Source organism: Grampus griseus (genome assembly GCF_964374135.1).
Source record: "Grampus griseus genome assembly, chromosome: 15".
Classification (NCBI taxonomy): domain Eukaryota; kingdom Metazoa; phylum Chordata; class Mammalia; order Artiodactyla; family Delphinidae; genus Grampus; species Grampus griseus.
In genome coordinates, this window is record NC_139009.1 from 12,663,730 (window position 1) to 12,686,639 (window position 22,910).

General features: G+C 49.0%; 1 protein-coding gene across 2 annotated transcripts in view; it reads left to right on the plus strand.

Annotated features, from left to right (window-relative positions):
- The window catches only part of VSNL1 (visinin like 1), a gene marked incomplete at both ends in the record, with an annotated part of 60,651 nt that extends 40,045 nt beyond the window's left edge, over positions 1-20,606 (plus strand). The window contains 2 exons of one of the 2 annotated variants that reach the window (XM_082672265.1): positions 15,688-15,903; positions 20,409-20,606. In XM_082672265.1, the coding sequence (XP_082528391.1) occupies positions 15,688-15,903; positions 20,409-20,606 (414 nt within the window). The remainder of the gene's footprint in view (positions 1-15,687; positions 15,904-20,408) is intronic. The other variant, XM_082672266.1, reaches the window with a different exon arrangement.
- Between the last annotated feature and the right edge of the window lie 2,304 nt (positions 20,607-22,910).

The window sequence follows — 22,910 nt, forward strand, 5'->3', positions numbered from 1 at the left end:
TGTGCAGATTTAGAATTACAGGAGTTGATAGGCCCTCTCGGGCTGATAGAGAGCTAATTCCCTCATCCTACACAAGAGGAAACAGGCCCGGGTTGCTCAGACCCTTTCCCAACATCAGACAGCCAATAAGTGGCACAGTGGAACTTGGACTCTGACCCTTGTCTGCTCCGGGGTCACGGCCTGCAGGACATGGTTAGAAAGCAGAGTGGCTGCAGGTCTGGCACCGGAGCCCAAGTTGCCTACCCTTCTGAGGCTCCTGCCCTTTGTCCTCATCGGGGTAGGAGGATTCTATCTGTGGCGCCTTCTGGCAAATTCTCCAGAGACTTCCCCTGTGTCCTGAGGTCCAATCTCTAAATTGATCCTTCTAGGCAACTGAGTCAAGAATCAGATGGCATTTGCTGGGGTTACTCCTCAGGGAGAGGAAATCAAGGAGTCTGAGTTTGGGAAGAGAGACTGCAGAGGTAGGCTCTGCCCCGGGGAACTGTGTCCAAGGCTGGCTCTCCTCCGTGTCCGAGGCCCTGCAGAGAGGATGAGAAATGGTGGGGGTCTGATGCCCGGGATTGGCCGCTCTTTTATGTGAGTTTTATGTTCCTGCTCTGTGTCCCCCTGAGTTCTGACTCTTGGTGCCTCTCTTGACCCTCCTCAAATAAACCCTCATCCTTCCCCCAGCAGGTTCTAGACTCCAGGTTGTAGTAAATAGGACCTCCTCCTGGAATCAGCAGCCCAGCAACATCTGGAAATAGGCATCTGGGAGTTTTCTGCAGGAATCTACTGCGATGGTCTGTTCTGCTCTTTCCATTCCTCTGCTCAGGGGCTGGCTGGGGAGACGGGATACACTGTTGCCCTGGGGGCCGAGGGAGGGCCCCGAACTCCTCAGAATTCTTCCTGTTACAAAAATTCTTTGCCTCATGTCAATTACTGGTTTTGAGCACATTTGCCCTCTGGTTAAATTGGGTTCTGTATGGGCTTGAAGGTAATCAAAAGAAGTTATAAATACACCAGGATTCATCCTACACATCCAGCAAGGCGGAATGAGTGCCCCCATCCCTGGCTGGCTGTGCACTCCCTTGGCTGCCTCTACTGCTAATTAACTTTGGGGGTGCCTCTCGGTCTGCCTCCCTAACCAGACTGAAATGCCCGATCACAGTTTATGCTTTTCTGCATCCCTCTCAGCATCTAGCCCAGCACTGGGCACACCGTGGGTGCACGTAGAGGGTGATTATTGACTAATAAACCAGTGAGGATACAATAAAGAGCAAAGCATAGGATTTCCCTTAAAGAAGGGGCAATTTTGACTTTTCTCATGGTGAGAATTCTAAAGGGAGGGAGACCTGAAAATGAGTGAGGAGTCTGGATTTCTACTGCCTGTGTCTTGTTTTCCATAGAAAGAGAACAGAACTTCTCTGGGAGTTTATGACCTTCTTGGGACAATATGCATGTAGAGTGACCTGTCGAGGACATAAATGGAAATTGCTTCCCCTGACCCATGGGGCAAAACCCCTTCTCTAGAAATGTAGTTCAGGACTAATTTTCTTCTCAAGTAGATGCAGTTATACAAGAACCATGAGCCAATAGTGGTTGTCTCATAATAAAGACTGCAGTCCCGAGGGACCCGTGACTCTAGAAAATGGATATTGTCACCCAGAGGACCAGAGAAGGGGCAGCTCTGAGAAGTGACCTCAGGATCTGGGTGACCCCACGGGGGTGGGGTAAGGTGGCTGTGTCTTTAACCTCCTTCCAGAGAGCCCACATGTGGAAGGCAGTTCATATTTTGGGCTGCATCTACCTTTTTTTTTTTTTTTTTTTGGTAGGCGGGCCTCTCACCGTTGTGGCCTCTCCCGTTGCGGAGTGCAGGCTCCGGACGCGCAGGCTCAGCGGCCATGGCTCACGGGCCCAGCCGCTCCGCGGCATGTGGGATCTTCCCGGACCGGGGCATGAACCCGAGTCCCCTGCATCGGCAGGCAGACTCTCAACCACTGCGCCACCAGGGAAGCCCTGCATCTACCTTTGATTTGTTACATCTGCTTGAGGGCAGGGACCGGATCTTGTATTTTACTCGTTGCCCCTCCTTCCCTTCTAGTTTCCTTTCTAGAACAAAGAAGGGAAGGTGAGGAAGTAAAGTAAAAAAGGTGATAAGTTGTTGCAAATATTTCCTGGTTGCAGCCAGACCAGACTCCAGAGGGGATGCGTTAATTTCTTCTTTCCTGCATCCAATCACAGGTGGGCCTGGTCAGGATGTTTCCTGTGAGCTTAAACAAAGGTATTTTAGCTTAATGCTCAGGCAAAGGGAGGCAGGGGTCCTGGAGGTGGGCCATTCTGTTACTTTAAGCCATAGGCAACATCCCTTTAATGATTAACTTGAAACAAAAGCAATAGAATAGAAAGGTTAAAGTAAAAGAAACAGACCCAGCTGCTGTCTCCTCAGGCTTGAAAAAGACCTGCTGTGCTGAGGCACGTGTTCATCCCACACCTCCTGTGTGCCTGGCCCTGTACTAGGCACCAAGGATCACAGCGCTGGGCAACACCAGGCCATTCCCTGCCTCTATTTAGCTTATAATCCACAAGCCATGCCAGGAACATTTCTTCACAATGATGATAAACGTTACCAAGGGCGAGACTTGGTGACCTGCACGTGTGTAATGGGGGGTTCCGACCTCAGCTCAGAGAAGGCGTTCTGAACGTGAAGATTGAAGCAGGGTCTAAAGAAGGAACAGGCATTAGCTGGGCTGGGGCAGAAAAGGAGCTTTCCAGACAAAGAGAAGAACATGGCAAAGGTCCCACAGCTGTGGTAGAGAGTCCCGCAAGGTCCCAGGTAGTGAAAGAAGCCCGGAGGGCAGAGGAGTGGACCCGAAACTGGACACGGAGACTTGCGGATAATTTTGTTTCTTGTCCTGAGAACAATTAGATGCTATTGGCAGTTATGGGAAGTGGACATGAGCCAACTTGGGTGTGAAAAGTTCCCTCTGGACTTGTGAGGCCTCGTGGGCATGATGAACCTAAAGCCAAAATCAGATACCAAGTTAATCGTCAAGGACACCCGCTTGACCGGTAGCCCTGGGCGTGTGTGCTGAGACCCCACCGCTAACCGCCGGCTCACCCAGGTGCCATCTGCCAGCATCAGGGGATGGGATGCACCTCGGCAGCCTCGAGGGGAAAACGGAGGGGAGGAAGCAGCCTCCGACCCCCGGGGGCCCAGCTCCTTGCAGCCTCAGAGGGCTTCCACAGGTGCCGTCCCCACGGCATCTCACGGCAATTCTATGTGATAGGTATCAGGTAGCATTGCCATGGTTTGTGGATGAGGAAACTGAGACTCAGATGGGTTAACTGACTTATTTAATATCACAGAACGAGACAGAACTTGGTTCACCTCTCACTTCTGCCTCTCGTGAGCCCGAGGTGGGTCCTGCTTTGTCTCAAGGACACCACACTCCTGCAGCCCTGGGGGGGAGATAGAGTATCGGCACCGAACTGAGCCACAGCCAAGGTCCAGGAGGCTGACTGCAGTCCTCAGACTCGGGCTTGGTTGGTACTTCTCCCTCCACAGCGGCACCTGCCCCAGAGCTAGGGGCCCCACCCCCCTGGCCCAGCCTTTCCTGCTGCCTGGAGATGAGGGGATGCTCCCTAGGAGGGGCAGGTGTTTGCCTCCTTTGTCCCTAATAGTGGGTGCCTGCTCCCTGTGGGCCTGTCGTGAGCTGGCCCAGCCTTGATGACAAAGACTGAGGCTCCCGTGATCACAGTGCAAAGCAGCAAGAACACGTGGGGAGGAAGAAGCAGAGGGATGGGTGCGACGGGCAGAGCCTTTCCAGATCCTGGTGCAGGAGACGGATTGCAGCTCCATCTCGGTGCTGAAGGCCAGGCAGACTTGGCAGGTGCAGGAGAGGCAGTGTCTGCAGACCGAGCTGGGTTTGGTCCCAGCCCACCCACCCCACTTAGTGGTATGACCTTATGGCAGTTACGTAACACAGAACGATGGCCCTCAAGTCCTAAACGTGTTGAAGGACCCGCTGGGGCAGCACATGAAGAGGACCTGCCTAGGGCCTCGCTCCCTGATAGGCTTTCATGAAACGATAACAACTATTCTAGTAGCAGGGCCTGGAAAGGCGGGACTGAGCCAGGCTACCCAGAGGAGGCCTCTAGCTAATTCCAGCAGAGGTGAGGGGAGATGACCTTGGAAGCAGAGTAGCGATATTTCAGGGGTGCAATAGAGAAGACTGTCACCGAGTCCGAGCTCATACTGCTCACTGCACCACAGGCCAACTCATCGAGAGACGAGTTGTTGGACAAGGAATAGTGACTTTATTCGGAAAGTCAGCAGACCGAGAAGGTGCTGGACTAGTGTCCCAAAGACCCACTTTGCTCCGTGTGGATGCTTAGTTTCCTTTCTAGAACAAAGAAGGGAAGGTGAGGAAGTAAAGTAAAAAAGGTGGTAAGTTGTTGCAAATATTTCCTGGTTGCAGCCAGACCAGACTCTAGAGGGGATGCGTTAATTTCTTCTTTCCTGCATCCAATCACAGGTGGGCCTGGTCAGGATGTTTCCTGTGAGCTTAAACAAAGGTATTTTAGCTTAATGCTCAGGCAAGGGAGGCAGGGTTCCTGGAGGTGGGCCGTTCTGTTACTTTAAGCCATAGGCAACATCCCTTTAATGATTAACTTGAAACAAAAGCAATAGAATAGAAAGGTTAAAGTAAAAGAAACAGACCCAGTGTGGAGCCAGATTTGTTCTTCCCTATGACCACTCCACCCTTGGGGAGGGGATTCTGTTGGTGGGTTCCTAAGCCAGACAATATAGCCTTCTGACATTTGAGAACAAAGGAAAACAGAATTGACCTGAGTGAGGACATTGGAAAAGGGGCTGTGTCTTGTGAGGGATTGGACGGCAGACCTCTCCACGACAGTGAGCAGCAGAGAGGTCTTCTGTCCTTTGATGCCATCATGAGCCCTATTTCAGGCAGACTAACGGGCAGAAACCTATTCTGAGGTCCCAGGGCTGCCCAGCATCAGCTGGGAGCTGGAGAGAGACCGTCCTCCTTGGCGGTCTTGCAGCCACTCCCTCCTGACACCACCACGTCAGCCGTCACAGTGGGGCAAGGCCATGCTTGTGAAAACTCCCCCAACCTGAAGGTTGGGCAGAGAACTTCTAGGGGACCTGCATTCTCCGTCAAATTGAGGTAGGCACCAGTGACACTGGGAGAGCGGATGGATTCATGGGAAATGTTACAATGTTTTCTCGGAACTTAGTACAACTTATAGAAGGATGAACTATACGCAGCAAGATGGTGCAGAGGGATGGAGTGGGGGATGGAAGCACAGTGTTTTGAGGCCATTTCTTAATGCAGCCACCTGTGCTGCACTGCGGGTGGAGGGCCTGGGGGTACAGACGCATATTCAGCATGAGGTGTCTGGGGTCATTCACCATCTCTTAAGGAAACAAACCTTTTAATATTCAAACTGGATAGATTATTGCAAAGATGGAAACGTGGGGCTTTGGTTCACTATCTGTAAGGAAAACCTCTGCTGTGGCTTTGGAACAGGCAGGTTAATTTGTGCAAATTCTCCTATTGCCTCCCTGGGGAGAGACACAAGTACACGAGCATTTCCTGGGGTTTTCTTCTCCTGCACGTTTGTCAGTTCCGAGTAAGGATGTGGAATACAGGGGCATACAGTGTAGGCTTGTGTAATCCCAGAAAGTTTCAGACTCTGAGACCTTTCCTAAACTATGATGAAGAGCAATGAATTATCAGTCGCCTGAATATTAGGTGGGGGAAGGGGACCACACACACTGAATTTTTGTTAAGTTTCAAACTCATAAGATCATCTCCATTACTCTTGTTTGTGGCTCTATACACTTGTATCGTAGTGTAATTTTATACTTGTGTAGTTGATTGATTAGTGTCTATTTCCCCCCCATCCTTAACATTCTTTGCATTTTTTTCTATTTTATTCAGCACCTAACACAGTGCTTGACACATAGTAACTGCTCAATAAAAGTTTGTTGAGTTAAAAGAATGAATGAATCATGAAAAAGATCCCTCAGTGGCATTTTAGTAATTTCCATGTAGTACATCATCCCGCCAGGAGGTGGCCACAAATACACACAGCCAAGGATTTCAAGCATTAGAGGCGATGGAAGCTGAGAATTACATAATGCAGCAAATTTGTTTCATCAGACGTGAACTTAGGTTTATTTCCTCAGCTAATACTTGATTAATAGAAACAGAAAGATGTAGCAGAAATGACCAGACAGATCTGCGTTCAAATCCTGCCTCTCCCATAGCCAGCCAGGCACCATGAGCAAAAGCCTTGACCTTTCAAGCTTGTTTCCTTGTCCACAACAAGGAACTTACGATGGCAAGTTTTGTTATAAGGATTAAATGAAATAGCACACGTTAGAAGTATTAGAAGTGAGTTCATTCCAGTGCTGCGTGAAAATCATGAAAGTATTCCAACAAATGACGAGGCCGACGAACATTTTTCACTTTCTACCTTCTGTTTTGTGTTCAGTGGTCCTTCAGCGTCCATGGGTATTGGTTCCAGGACCTCCACCAATACCAAAATCTCAGATGCTCAAATCCCTTATATAAACTGGCCTAGTACAGTCAGCCCTCCATAGCTACGGGTTCCACATCCACAAATCAAATTTCAAATTTCAATCTGCAATGGGTTGAATCCACAGATGTGGATACACTGAGCCAACTCCGCAGAGCATGAACAGTTCTTACTACTCCTCTGCAAAATGGCAACAGATTGACACAGTGGGAGGAGAACTTAAGAGTTTGCTGGACCTTTCTGAGTCCACGTTTCCTTGACCATGAAATGGAGCTGCGGATAACTGCTTGGCAGGAATATCGTGAAAGCTAATGACATAGCATAGATCATACTAGTCAATACAGAAGCCCCCTTGCCACGATTGCTTATTGAAAGTATGAATAATATGTAGGGACTTCCTTGTGGTCCAGTGGTTAAGACTCTGTGCTTCCACTGCAGGGGTTGCAGGTTCAATCCCTGGTTGGGGAACTAAGATTCTGCACGCTGTGCAGTGCGGCCAAAAATAAATAAATTAATTAGTTTTTTAAAAAAGAAAGTGATACGTAAGTTAAATGACATTAAAATATTCAGCTCTTCAGGTACTCTAGTAACATTTCAGGGGTTACTTCCCCACTGTCCTCAATGCTCTGTCTTTTTTTCTGTTTTATGCCCGGCACCTGACACAGTGGTTGACACGTATGGCCAGTGGCTGTCATTTTGGACAGTGTGGCTTATAGAATATTGCCATCATCGCAAGAAGTTCTATTGAACAGAGCTGGCTAGGTTATAACAAATGTCCACTTGGCGGTAACAGTTTTTAGCAGCAGTGTTTGGTCGCCTGGTTACCTTCCAGCTGACACCGACAAGGTAGTAGGCAGCACCTGCTGTTTGCAGGACCTGTGCTATGTGTTGTGCATACAACAGTGAGCAAATAGGTTTGTGTTGCGGGGATTCACAGTTCAATAATAGATACTAAATAAATAATCCCTTAAATAAATAGGTACGACAGATGGTGTTAAACGTCTGTCCTAAAAACCTGCTTCTCTGTTACTAAGTAAAAGAAAAGGCAGCCAAACCATCATCCCCTTGGGTTGCCTTGAGGATTTTAGGAGATGCTGAAGGTGTAACTGATCACAAGACTATGCAGCACTTCCTTAGGAAGGACTGTTGCCGAGTCCAAGCTCATACTGCTCGCCACACAACAGGCCAGCAAATCTAGAGATGAGTTGTTAAGGCAAGGAATAGTGACTTAATTTGGAAAGCCAGCAGATGGAGAGCATGGCGGACTGGCGTCCCAAAGAGCCATCTTCCCCAAGTTAGAACTCAGCCTTCTTTTATTCTAAAAGGAGAGGGGTGTGGTTGGTTGTCCCAAACTTCTTGGTGTCAGAATCCTTTGTTTTGGCAGCTGTCCAGGTAGGTCAGGTCAGGTCGTAATGTTCCTGAAAACTTCCAAGAAGACAAATGTTATTCTCTGTTCTGCAACTTTTTATCTTTATATGAATGGAAAAGTGTTACACCCTTAAAGGTCAGAGCCTTGAGAAGGGGCCGTTCTGTATATTTCAGGCTATAGGCAACATTCTTAACTTTTAGCAAAAGCAATAGAATACAAAAGTTAAAAGTAAAAGAAACGTCCAATATGGAGTCAGATTTGTTCTTCCCTATTATAGGACAGCCTCATAAAGAAATGAGTTCACTCCTTCATTCACCAAGTAATTATTGAGTACCTGCTGTGTGTGGATTAGGCAGGGAACAAAATAGCATAGCAGCCAGGGCTCTCTGTTCTCATGGAGAAAGACAATGAATACGTAATTAAAATATGTTGTATGGTAGTCAGCTTTTTGGAGAAAAATAAAGCAGTGAAGGGGGATAGAGAATTCTGAGGATGGGAGAGTTGACACTGTAATGAGGACTTTTAAACTATGTTTCATTACCGTTCAGCTGTAGTGAAAACCGTTCTCTTCCCTCACAGGAGCATGAATGCGTTTAGTTACAGCATTCCCATTTCACAGATGAAACTGAGCTGCTAAAAGAAGTGACACCACAACAAATACAAAGACACAATGACAAACACAAGACCACAGACCCCGTACTCATCGGGAATTTCTGGAGCTTCTCCCTGAGAGGCTCCAGGCAAAGAGCTGTGGGGCAGCAGAGATGAGCCAACTGCCTCTGTTCACACAGAACTCACAGGCCAGGAGGGACACAGGCAGGACCAGAACTTACTATGGTCTAAGGCAGAGGGTTTGGAAACATTCATCTAGAAATAAGTGATACACAAACCAAGCAGAGGGAGAGATTCCGTCCAGCCACGAAGGTTGCATGGAGTTGGAGCATTTGAGCTGGACATAAAGCAAAGGTGGGATTTCTTTCTTTTTTTTTTTTTTTTAAAATCCTACAGCTTGGCTTGGGTTGTTATTCTTTTTAAATTTATCTATTTATTTGTTTATGGCTGTGTTGGGTCTTCGTTTCTGTGCGAGGGCTTTCTCTAGTTGTGGCAAGTGGGGGCCACTCTTCATCGCGGTGCGCGGGCCTCTCACTGTCGCGGCCTCTTTTGTTGCGGAGCACAGGCTCCAGACGCGCAGGCTCAGCAGTTGTGGCTCACGGGCCTAGTTGCTCTGTGGCATGTGGGATCCTCCCAGACCAGGGCTCGAACCCGTGTCCCCTGCATTAGCAGGCAGATTCTCAACCACTGCGCCACCAGGGAAGCCCGCAAAGGTGGGATTTCTTGATGGGCCAAGGTGAGATGGGTGAGAGAGGGAAGGCTTATGAAGTATGACAGCAAAGAGCAGGTTTGGTGACACCTGGGAAGATAGCTGAGGCTCAGGGGCGTAAAGCAGAGGAACAAAACAAGAGAGACATGCCTGCAGGTTGGGGCAGTCACGAAGCGCCACACATACAGCAGGTGAGAAGTTTGAATTCAGCGTCTGCCGAAAGAGCCTCCAAGGGCTGAGCTCAAAAGCAGAGGGAAGCGGGACGTGCAATGTTGAAGGCACGTACCATCGGGTCAGGTATGGAAGCCCTTGAATGGCAAGCAAAGGAGCTTGCACTTGATTCCACTGAGGGTTCACGTGAAGAGAAATGACACAATCAGAGCCACACTGCAGGAAGGTCAGTGTGGCCTGGGTATCGGACCTGGAGGAGACCAGAGGCGGGAGGAGTTGGGAGACTGTGGTCAGAATCAACGGGGGGCGTGCGGGCTCTGGCCGAGGCAGAAGGGAGAGCAGGGCTTACCTCTGTGGATCCTCCCACTGGAAAGTGGGCGGGAAGAGGGGATGTGGAGAGAAGCAGAGGAAGTCTCGAGCCGCTGGGCCCTTGCTGCAGGGGGCTCACTGAATGAGAGATGAAGGAGGCGGTCCATGGGAACTCTGAGGCCACTTTCCTCAGCGGGGCCAGAGTGGGCGCAGGGAGCTTGCCCGTGACCCAGCTCTGCAGGCAGACGACCCCCACCGTCGGGCTGTGCCCACCTGACTGGGTTCTGCTGAGAGTCTGAGTGGAGGGTCCTGGAAACCTCTCCCTCCACCCCCTCCAGGAAGAGGAGGCAGGGGTGCAGCCCTGCTTTGCCCCAGCTCCCCACGACTGATGGCAGGTACACCTGGCAGCCCTCATTTCCAGGCATCCTGGGGAGGGGGAGTCACCAGGAAAGAAACATGTGCAGCCCAGAAGAATTATCTCAGAAACTTCTAGAAGTCAGTCCAGGGAATGCCATGGGACAAGGGCACCCTTGTCCTGCTTGTCAGCCAGCAGGAGGAGGCCGGCATGCATACCGGCCCTCTGCCACGCCAGACCTCCCCTGCAAATCTGCTGAGAAGCCCTGTCCCTAGAGCCCAACTAGAAAGCCTCGTTCCACTTCCTCTCTCGAGATGGGGCAGCAGGGCTGTGGGTTCCTTGTTCTCTACTAGTCTTGGCCCGAATGTGGGCTTGAGCACGGCAGAACCAGGAGACCTCACGGGGGTGGCCTTTTCTCAACTCCTTTGTCCTCGTTTCCAAGGTTCTCATCTTCGGAGGAACCTTCCACTGCAGGCTTTGCCGGTTTTCTGCAAGCAAAGGCTCTTTCACTTGGTTAACAAAGATTGTGCAGAGAACACGGAGTTGAGCGAAGCAAGGAATGTATGGTCCAGCAGAGGAAAGCCGCATGTACAAAGATAACTCGGATGCAAGGAGAGAGGTGTTGACATCAGGCTGCGTTTGCAGAGAAGGGCCCCGCAGGAGGTGGCATCCGGGCTTCACTTCAGATGATGGGGAGGAGATAGAACTGAGCAGTAGGCGAGGGTCCGACAGGCAAAGGGCACCATGTGGGCAAAGACAGAGACAGGAAAGCACAGGGCACTTATGATCCGCGGGTAATTCCATCTGCCTTCCACAAACAGGCGATCCTGCCCCAGTTAGAAACAGGGCAGGGGGACTCCCCTGGTGGTCCAGTGGTTAAGAATCCGCCTTCCAATGCAGGGGACGCCGGTTCGATCCCTGGTCGGGGAACTAAGATCCCACATGCCGCGGGGCAACTAAGCCGGCGCAACTAAGTCACAACTAGAGAGCCCACATGCTGCAATGAAAGTTCGCGCATGCCGCAGTGAAGATCCCACATGCTGCAATGAAAGATCCCTCATGCTGCAATGGAGATCCCGCGTGCCACAACTAAGACCTGACACAGCCAAATAAATAAATAAATATTTTTAAAAAAGAAAAGAAAGAAAATGCCTATACTTAGGCAGAATTTGGAAAAGAAAAAAAAAGAAACAGGACAGGCCCCTAAAATTCACTTGTGAGTTGGTTTTCAGCACCAGGGTGACATTTTCCTACGGACATCATGCTACACCTTGTAGCTGGGTCCTGGTCCCACCCGAGGCCAGCAGCCTCTAGAACCCGTTCCCTCAGAGCGTAACCAGAGCACAGGATTGTGTCTGTGGTAGGACGGGGACACAGGGTCTCACCAGCAGGGCCAAAATTCACCCGGGACGGAGGGTCTACTTTCTGACCCCACCTTCTGCTATTAGGCTCTGAGCCCCCCAAGTGTCAGAGCAAAAGAGCTGTGGGCTGCACAGGGGCAAGGACAGGACCTGAGAAAGCAGGCTGTAGGGAGTCCTGGGAAGACTGCCTCCAGGGCACTGGCCCAGCCACCCATCACCCCCAGCCAGGGAGCCTGGGGGACTGGCCAGCTCCCTGACACCTCCAGAATTAAGCCTAGGGCTCTGCTGGCCAGAACCTGGAGCAGACGCTGCTCCACTCCCAAACCCTGCCCTTCAAAGAGGAGCCTTCTCTTGGACACCCTCAGGAGGACAGGCTGCCCCACAGGTGTCAAACCCCAAAGGATTTCTCCAGGAACCATAACACACAGCTTCTGGGGTCAGAAGGGTTCCTGGCTTGGGGCCTGGATTCACATCAGCGGGCATTAATTGACCATTTGCAGCTGCTTCCCAGATGAAGATTTCTTTTCCTTTTAATGGAAATGTAGGATACACTTGATATAACATTTTTGACCAAAAGTAGAGAAACTCTGTGTGTGTGTATACATAGGCATAAAAGAGAGGCTGGAAATTTTTTGAAGACTAGCTATGTTAGATTATCTAATATAGTTTCTGAAAATTTTCATAACTAAATTAATTTTCTTTCAAATAAGTTGCTATGGGCTGAATGTTTGTGTGTCCCCAAAATCCATATGTTGAAACTTAATACCCAAAATGATGGTATTAGGAGGTAGGGCCTTTGGGAGGTGCTTAGAATCATGAGGGTGGAGCCCTCATGAATGAGATTAGTGCCCTTATAAAAGAAACCCCACAGAGTGCCCTTGCCCCTTCCACCATGTGAGGACACAGCAAGAAGCCGACAGTCTGCAAGGAAGAAGAGGGCCCTCACCAGTACCCGACCATGCTGGCACCCTGATCTTGGACTTCTAGCCTCCAGAACTATAAGAAATAAATGTCTGTTGTTTATTAGCTACCCAGTCTATGATAGTTTTTTATAGCAGCCTGAACTACAAAGATGTAAGTGAAATATATATAATTATATATATTAAAAATTTTCAACCTCACCATTCTTTTTTTCTATTATATTAAAAGGTTTAGATTATTAAGACCACCAAAAATTATTTCCACACCAATATTTAATGCAGGAGCTGAAGCAAAATACATTGAATTTTAAAAATAAAACAAAACACCCCGCAAGCAACAATACCCCCAAAATTCTTGTACTTCTCAGGCACTATTTTCCTCCAAGAGAAGTGAATATGAGTTCAAGACCCTGATTTCTTCCTACAGAGATTGAAGGGAGTAAGGCTTCATTTTTCTGTGATGATCCGTCCAGAGTTGAATTATTTCATCAAAAGAAGGATCATTCCCCTGATTAGAAAAACTTAAAGTACTCGGAACATGATAGGATGAATTTTTAAAGGAAATAACCCCTCCAGGTATCTGAGGGCTCTGGATCACACACTCAGTTCTTCCAAAGTAAACATGTTGGCTATAAAAGTCAGTAAATAGACCTTCGGCAAGGCATAATGTAACTTTTGTAGCTCAAAATTTACAATCGATTTTTTTCTCAAGGCCTTCCTGATCTAAATTAATTTTTAATATACTGACCTAAGGTGCCCAGTTATTTTTAGATAAAACTGTCAGATAGCCCTTAACTTAAAAGTCTGCTGTGAGGTAGGAGATGGGTAAAGGATTACATGGCCAGACACCTACATGGATGGAGAAAAATTATACCCAGTGGCCTCATGTCATTGCGTGTAGAAAGGCTGATGGATAAACATCCCTGAGGAGACTTGGGAATCCACCAGGGGACTCACTCTGCTCTGTTCTTGGGCTATTTCACAGGTACCGGCTCTGCCCAAGACCACTGAACGTGAAGCAGGGGACACAGCAGCAAACAGCACACCCCTAGAGAGAGGTGAAGACCACTCGCGCGCAGGGCACATATGATATTGAGAGAGAATAAGAAATACATATTTGGTCTTACCCCGCCCCCCCCCCCCCCCCAGGTTCCTGACACAGAAGCTTCTAAGACTCTTGGAATCTCTGGAGTGATAAGTGTCTTTTGTATGTTAATGAGATAACTGGTGGCTGGAGGACCCCTAGCTTCAGGACTGGGGCAGGGTTGGGAGGGGGTCTGGTCCCAGAAAGACGACGGCAGATTAGAGAATTGGAACTTTGAGCTCCAGCCCCGACCTCCGGGGAGGAGAAAGGGTCTGGAGATTGAGTTCAATGACCAATGGCCAATGATTGAATCAATTATGCCTACATAATGAAACTGCAATAAAAACCCTCAAACTACGGGGCTGGGGGAGCTTCCAGGCTGGTGAACGCATCCAAGGGCTGGGAGGGCGGTGCAACCAGAGAGGGCACGGAAGCTCCACACACCCTCATGCCCACACCTTGCTCTATGCATCTCCTCCGTTGGGTTGTAACCTTATGACAAACTGGTAGTAGTAACTAAAGTGCCTTCCTGAATTTAGTAGTAAATAAGGAGTCGTTCTAGCCAATTATCCAATCTGAGGAGGGGCTGTGGGAATCCTCCAACTTCGTAGCAGGCCTCTCAGAGGAACAGGTGGCAACCTGGGACTTGGGACTGCTGTTGAAGGTGGGCGCAGTCTTGTGGGACTGAACCCTTACCCTCTGGGGTCTGCCGTAACTCCAGCAGGGTCAGAATTGAATTGAACTGTAGGACACCCAGCTGGTGTCCGGCCAGTTGGAAAATTGGTTGTTGTGGGGGAAAAAAATAAAACAAACCTAAAAACCCACACACATTTGGTGTCCTAAGAGTTACGAGGAAAGGACAGTTCAGAGTACGTGAAGCCCGTAGTCACAGAATAAGTTCTTTGATTAGAAGAGACTGTCAGACTTTTACTTTCTGAGATTAATAAAATGATTCATGCAGTTTCAAGCCACTAAGTTCTGGGGTGGTTTCTCCCGCAGCAACAGCAGGCAGAACAGATCCTGGCATCTGGAAGTGGGAGCTACTGAAATACAAGCCGACGTCAGCTCCTCCCCGGAACACTTGCCTTGTCCTTGGCCCGCCTGTATTGGCTCCTGACATGAAATGTTTATTTTGCTTCTGGAGGGAAATTTTCTGTTGTCCGGTGTGCTTCTCAATGTAGGAGGAGTGGGCAGCCGAGCTCAGCAAGCCCCAGGTCAGGATGTACAGCGAGAACGAGGACACAGCCCAGAGGGGGCACGATGCTGGCCGTCTGTGTGTGGCCAGCCAGGCCCGCTTAGCAAGTGGCAACACCTACGCAGGAACAGAAGCACCAGTGGCATACTCAGGAATCTGCTTTGGATTTTGTATTTGCGGGATTTATTCGTCCAGAAACAATACACACCTTCTCTGCTTTAAAACACCACGTGGTGTGCTTTGGTTTGGTTTGGGGGATGGGGTGAGGGTTATTCTCTGGTTTCCTGTGCTCCACCTGGAAAATGTCCTTTAGCTTTGCTGGGGCAGAAGGTCAGGTATCAGACCGGGATCCCTGCTGTGTGTCACCGGCCCAGATGCACGTCTAGGGCCGGGGCCACGGCCTCGGGCTCTGTGTTCTCACCACCTGTGGGATCTGTCCCCCACTCCCCTTCCTGTGCCCATCCTCGGTCTCCTACAGTTCCCCATCGGCTCTGAGAAGTCACCTCTTTATGCCTCTCAGAAATAAGCCCAGTCATGTTCTATTTTTAGTGGCTCTTAAATGATCTGCCAAAAAAAAAAAGTGCCTGTAAGAAGGAGGCAAACCCCGGACCCTCACCCAGGGAGACCGTTGAGGGCTGGGGACGGGGGAGCTGCTGGCCGGAGGTCGGGGTCATGTCGCTCGGGCCCCGCGCACGGTGGACCTGGATTGTCACACCCGGAGGCACGTGGAAATCCAGGTAGCACCACCCCCTGCGGGAGAGAAGTCGGCTCCGAAGCCGCAGATGTGGAATCCTAGCGGCCCCAATCCAAGCCCCGCCAACCCAGAAGTGTCCCCAGCCTCACCCACAGGACAGAGCGAGGGGCCTGGGAGTGAGGACATCCGGGGCAGATGGGCTCCCTGGGCCAGCCCTTGGCCTTGAGCGCTGGGCCAAACCCTGTCCGGGCGGCTGGGAGAGCCTGGGCGGTGAGCAGAAAGCCAGCGAGCGGTGGTCTTTGACTCGGGCGCCTGTGATTCGTCCCCTCCCGACACCTGACCTTGGGTGTTTTGCTCTGTAGTTCTTCCCGTATGGAGACGCCTCCAAGTTCGCCCAGCACGCCTTCCGAACCTTCGACAAGAACGGAGACGGCACCATCGATTTCCGAGAGTTCATCTGCGCCCTGTCCATCACCTCCAGGGGCAGCTTTGAGCAGAAGCTGAACTGGGCCTTCAACATGTACGACCTGGATGGCGACGGCAAGATCACCCGCGTGGAGATGCTGGAGATCATTGAGGTGAGGCAGCGGCCCCTGGGGTGTGGTCAGGACCGGGGCTGCTGTGGGCACGGCAGGCAGACCCCTGGGAAGAGGCTCCCTGGGGCACAGCCCTACGGCAGCTCCCTTCCACCCCCGTCCAGGAGCCCTGCCAGGCCTTGACTTCTCCGTCCCTGTTCCCTTGCTCCGTCGAGGCGCTGGGAAATGTCACAGGTCCAAGCTGCTGGGTCCTGGCTGTCAATCGCCATTTCAGCCATGCTCACAGTGTGACATCTCCCATAAACGTAAGCCTAGTGGGTGCGAAGGATGGTATCAGGACTCAGTTTCTCCAGCCCTTGTGTTAGCTCTGCCCTTCTGGACGCTGCCCTCTGACTCAGACCAGCTCCCTCCACTGCCCATTCCTCCAACGGCACAAGATCCTGCCCGCGGCCCCCAGGTTCCCATCATTCCATGGGAACAGGCATCTTTCTCAGTTGCCTGTGCAGACGTCCCAGGACCCCCTGCCCACTGCCCTGACCTTAATCTTCCACACTCCTCCCTACACACCGTGCTCGAGATGCCTGGGCTTTCCTGGTTTTCCCAGAACACAGCCTCACGTGAGGGCCTTGATGTCCTCTCTCTCTGCCCAGGGCCCTTCCCCGGGCCTCTCACTCCACTCAGGGTTGTGCCCTCATCTCACCTCCCGGCAGGCCTTCCTCCCTGCGTTCCCCTCCCCGAAGAGTGCCCGTGCCCCACCCCAGGGCCATCTAACCTCTTACCATCATGATTTTTTGTCACAGCGTTTATCACCGCCCCAAATAACCTCACATGGTAGAACGCAAGCACTGTCAAGAGAGGACTCTCCTCACTCGCTGCTGTATCCCTAGAACCTAGAACAGTCCTGGAGCCTGGTGGGCACTCAATTACTGATGAATGAATCAGTGCCTTTTCACTGACTGACTGTCTTAGCGTGTGTGTCCACCTCTGCACCGACCAGTGTGACCCAAGGGGGGAAATGCACCACTTGCCGCAGGCCAAAGCCAAGTGTCCCATCCTGGAGCTGGCGTGAGGCCCCGTCCAGACCACAGAGCTGAGATCGGGGAGGGTGGATCCCCACATGAAAACTGGGGGCTGATGGGAAGAAACAGTAGCCAAAACCCAAGTGACCAAATCCCCAGATGACCACCATGCTACACTCACTCTCCTCCCCTGGGGTGGCTCCCCAGCGCAGTTCGCTCCTCCTGTGGCCTCTGGAGCCCTGCCTTCCACTTACCCACCCTCCCTTGGCATCTTTAGTCCCTTTTCTCCCTTTGGTACCCACTTACCTTCCCAAGTCAACTGGAAAACCCAGCAGCAGCAAGGGTCAGGCCTGGCGTTGCTGCTTTCCCGACTACAGGGCTTCGAGGGCACCAGAGCCTCAGTGTCCTCGTGAAAAAATAAAGGTAATAAAACGTACGCCCCAAGTCTGTGGTCACGATTCAGCACATGGCACACTTCCTCTCATGGAGGAAATGCTCAGTAACCGGCAGTTAGCTCTCGAGGCTCTGTCTCCCTTGGAAATATCATCCGCCTCAACTCTCAGCTTCTTTCCTTCTAATCAGCCGTGTCACCTTCATGTTCCCTCTGCACGTGGCTCCCCTTCTCCACCTCCGGTATTTTCACCAACTTCTGGCCCTTTGCACCCGCACCTGGCACCCTTTCTGGCCTCTAGGTTCCTTTGCTGAGCTACCTTTCCAGAACCAAGGTATCAATAACTGATACAGTCGTTACAGCATCTCTGCGCTTCAGGAGCTGCTCATTCATTTGATCAAAAGGCTTACAGAGCAGGTCCTCTGTGTCAGGCACAGGCACACAGATCTCTGACAGCTGGTCCGGCCAACGTCTGTTTGCCTGCACGTCTTCTCTGGCCTCACCGTCCATCCAGGGCCCCTCACTCTTGCACACGCACAGCTGGCCACTTTTGCTTCTACCATGCTTTTCCCCTGGAATGTCCTTCAGGGCTCTGGGCCCATCCAAATCCTCTCACACTTCAAGGTCTAGGTTATCTTGCCACATCCAAGAAGTCTTTTTGGCCCACTTCACCCCAGAGTTGCCCACCACCCTCTAGGCTCCTGTAGCCTGTAGTCAGCTTTTCTGCAGGTGCCAACCTCCTGCAAGGTGGAGGGGAGACAGACGTGAAGAGACACAAGTGCCCACCCTGGAGGAGCTCACTGACCCAAGGGCCTGTGTCCACACAGACGATGACAGCAGAGTGAGGCAGGTGCTGTGATGGGGGAGGGTCAGTGCGAGGAGAGACCAACAAGGGCCACGTAACCCCAATGAAGGACAGTGCATCTGCCCTGGAGTGTTGGGCACAGGCCTAATGGGTCCACAAGTTTTGGTTGAATAAGAGAGTACCTGAGACAGTTATTTCTTCCTGGGAAAGCACCTGTGATAACACATCCTTTTTTCAGAGAAGACAGTGCTACATATTTCGTTGCATGCCGGAGCACCCCATGAAGCACATGCGCCTACAGGGATTCCTTACATTTGTCAGGGAACACGTTCATATTTAGTTCTGACCCTGACATGCCCTTGGCCTAGGTTGGTGTGAAGTGTGAGTCTGCATCTGGCATGTCATTTTTTGGTTGTCATGTTCATGATCCCAATGCAGGGCTGCATCTTGGAGACGATAAATGAGAACTGGCCATGTTCAGAGCTGTTAGATGTGGTCCAGGGTGGACTTTGTGGGTTTACATTTCTTTTTGCCATGTCTTCATCAATGGTGCATTTGTCGTGCTAACAGCCTTTCTACCCATTGCTCCTTTAAGCCCTTTTCATTTCACCCTTCAGAGGACAGAGTGAGAGTAGCAGCTTGCATGCGGATGACCCATCTGTCTCTTTTTTAAAGTCCAGGCATGTCTGCTTTTCCCTCACATACCACTCAGGCTTCTAGGTTAATCAGGACCCCCTCTACCAATTGTCCCTCAAATGAAATTTCAATAGTCTGATTCTTTTTTTTTTTTTTTTGGGTGGCACCATGCTGCATGCGGGATCTTAGTTCCCCAACCAGGGATCAAACCTGTGCCCCCTGCATTGGGAGCACAGAGTCTTAACCATTGGACCACCAGGGAAGTCCTAATAGTCTGCTTCTTTTAAAGTCAAACGTCCTAGATATTTTTCTACCATAAATCAACACACTCTAATTACAAAAACGAGCAAACAAAATATATTTTATCTCAATAGACATCTTACTTGTTCAATGAAACTCTTGTTATGGTTTACTCTTTCTAACTGGCATTCTTTAAAACTTTATTGAGTTATAATTAACAGGCCATAACTTCACCCATTTTAGCTTTACAATTCAGTGATTTTTAGTAAACTTACCGAAGTATGCAGCCATCAGCGTAATCCAATTTTAGAACACTTTAATTCTCTCAATAAGGCCCCTCACGCCTGTTGGTGCCCCCAGACTCTGGAAACTGCCCTTCTACTTTGTCTCCATGGATTTGTCTTTCCGGACATTTCATACAAATGGAATCGTACAATATATGTTTGGCCTTTTATATCTGGCTTTTTTTTTTTTTTTGAGGTTTATCTATGTTATAGCATGTATCAGTATTTCATTCCTTTTTGTTGCTAAAATACTCAGTTTTACAGATATGTCATATTTTGTTTATCTGTTTAGCAGTTGATGAGCATTTGTGCTGTTTTCACTTTTGGGCCATTATTTAAAAAGCTGCTATGAATATTTCCCTGCAAGTCTTTGTGGAGATGAGCATTTATTTTTTTAAGGCACTTTCCTAGGAAAGAAACTCATTTCTACATTTAATTCCCATTTTGAGAATTAATTGTGCACAATTAATTGAACTGGAAAATGGAATCTTCCTACTCTGTTCTTTGACTTATGAACAGAGTCCCTGATTCACAGATCCCCCTAAACTAACTTCTTTCAGGGCTAAATTTTACTGGTCCACCTTGCTTGCTTTCTTAAAAGCTTGTAAATTGGGACCACACTTCACCTTTTCCTAAATCTCCAAGGAGTAGAGCTTGTTGCCTCTCATCTGACCTCAAACTCAGAATGTTTAAAACTGAGCTCGGGGCTTCCCTGGTGGCGCAGTGGTTGAGAGTCCGCCTGCTGATGCAGGGGACACGGGTTCGTGCCCCGGTCCGGGAAGATCCCACATGCCGCGGAGCGGCTGGGCCCGTGAGCCATGGCCGCTGAGCCTGCGCGTCTGGAGCCCGTGCTCCGCAACGGGAGAGGCCACAACAGTGAGAGGCCCGCGTACCGCAAAAAAACACACAAAAACTGAGCTCATCATTTTCCTTCCTGAACCTGTTCCTAATCCATTATTCTTGATCTCACCACTACCCTTCATAATCACTTCCTCCAGTCAGAAACCTGGGAATCACATGAAATTCTTCTCTAGCCAGTTGGTCATGAGACTCACACAGGTTTGATTACACCACTATCTTACTTAAAACCATTGAAGGAGTCCTTTGAAGTAGATTTAGATTCTTTACCCTATCATAGGAGAACTTTATGGTCTGTTTCCTGTTTTCCCAAGGCTATCTACAAAATGGTGGGCACCGTGATCATGATGAAAATGAATGAGGATGGGCTCACGCCTGAGCAGCGAGTAGACAAGATTTTCAGCAAGATGGATAAGAACAAAGACGACCAGATTACACTGGATGAATTCAAAGAAGCTGCAAAGAGCGACCCTTCCATCGTATTACTTCTGCAGTGCGACATTCAGAAATGAGCAGAGATAACACTATGGACTGCACAAAAGTCTCAATGTTCCATTCAGTCTGCAGCTATTAACACACACACACACACACACACACACACACACAAATATTGCTTGGACTACCTATAAATGGACTTGCTTCTTGTGTTTGAAACACTTGTGTGCATGAGAATGTCATTTGCTAATGAATTTTAAAAGCATATATTATAAAACAAACAACCTGCCACAATGTGATATGTGTGATATCATTTCATTAAAAAAAAAAACCTTTCTCCTCCAAAGCCTGGGCAGAAATGTGCTGCAAAGAGTTGTATGATTTCTTGTTCATGTTTTGCTAATGCTCGTGTCTCCTTGATTACATAATGTTAGTAGCACTGAAACCCTCACGGTAATGTAACTGAATTATAAGCTGTGTCACCATTCTCCTGTAAAATAGCACTGGACAGGCACACAGAGGGGCCCTTGACTCCTCTGTGTGGTCCACACACAAGAGCTTGTATTATCAGTGAATATAAATGTACGAAATTTGCATGCCGTTTAGGTTTGCCTTAATTCTTACCTCATTTGCATCCTATCAATCTGGAAAGAGCTGTGTTGGAATTAATGCAGTATAAAACTTAAAAACACTGCTAAATGACTCATTAATTAAATCTATCTATATATACATATACTCAAAGATATTATTTATTGAAAGTAAAAAAAAAGATGTATGTGTATTGATTTTGCTTGAATTTTCAAAGGCTTCCAAAGAGGTGGCAATAGATGTCCCAAATAAATTTATAACATTTGACTTTTTCCCTCAGTTCTTATCTCAGAATTTTAAATTTGAAACAGATGTTCATAATTGTCAAGGGTCAATAGCAACAACTTACTAAATTTACCTTTGAACACACAACTTGGGAATTCAAAGACTTAGTGACAGCTTCCCAATGCTTCATCCTGGCCCTCAAAAGAGGGACAGTTAATATGGCGTGTAAAGTTTAAATAAAACATAAAACTTACTCATTCTCAAAAAATGCTCACTATATGACAGTAAATGTTTTCTCAGTGTGACTGTGGTGCTTACCACGCGCTGTTTTACACAACTATGTGGAGTACACGTTTAGCTGACTGAGAAGCGTCCTCCAAAAGGCTGTCTTTCCAAATCAAAAGTGTACTCGTTGTTTTAACGGTGGAACAAAATCCTGACCCTTTTAAGCTGGAGGAAGGAAGGCAGAAAGATTCCATCAAGAAGTCTAAAGGCGGGCCTGCGTTTTCAGAACAAGCCTGAATGAGACCGTTTCTTTCTACAGTGCTGTCCAGTAGAACTTTCTAGGATGATGGAAACATCTGTACGTACACTGGCTACATGTGAACTTTGAGCACTTCCAGTTCAGCTAGTGTGACTGAGGGACTGCATTTTTCATTTTATCTTAATTAATTTAAATTTAATTTGCCACGTGTAGCCAGTAGTTATTGTATCAGACAGTACAGTGCTAAATTATTCACTTTTTATGGAGCGCCTTTTTTTCTAAATACTCCTCCTCTGTCTGTCTTAGGAGCATTAGATGAGACCACAGACCAGGGCCTGATGATTCCATTCATCCATTCAGCAAGAAACTGGGAGCCAGCAAACCTCCCCACAAACATTCAGGGCAACGACAGTACCCGAAACCCCGACAGAAACAAACTTCCGTCCCCAGAGAGAACAGTCCCAAGTGCTAATAGGATGTCCTGGTGCCGTTAACCCCTGTGCTTGGTGAGTCCAAAGTAGTGGCAGGGAGAGACGTTCTGTGCCTCCCAATATGCTCTCCTCTGGCTGAGGGCGGGGTGGGTTGAGGAGCTGGGGAGGCTCCTTGGAAAGGCATTTGGTTAAGTCAAGCTACAGGCGATGAATTCATAGCAAATTTTCACTGATCACCCTCTGTGCACCCAACACTATTCGTGTGGGAGGAGACAGACAATAAATGATAAACACACACACACACACACACGTCTAACTGTAAGAACTATGAAGAAAAGCATAGCAAATAAAGAAGGAGGGAGAGTGATGGGATGCAGCAGTGGCCACTTCCTGTAGGCTGGTTAGGTGACACTAATGGAAGACCCAAGTGAAGGAAATGAGCCACATGGGTACTTGGGGCACTTATGGAAAACAAACCCTTCAGCAGACTCACCGGTAAATAAGTAAATAAAATGTAGACATTGGGCCAGCAAACATCTTGTTTTAGTTCTCTCTGCTCTGCTAGTGTCGACTGGGGCAGGGTCCTGACAGCAGTCCAGCAGTACTGGTTAGAATAAGTGTACATATGTCCTCTGACCCGGCATGTCCACTCC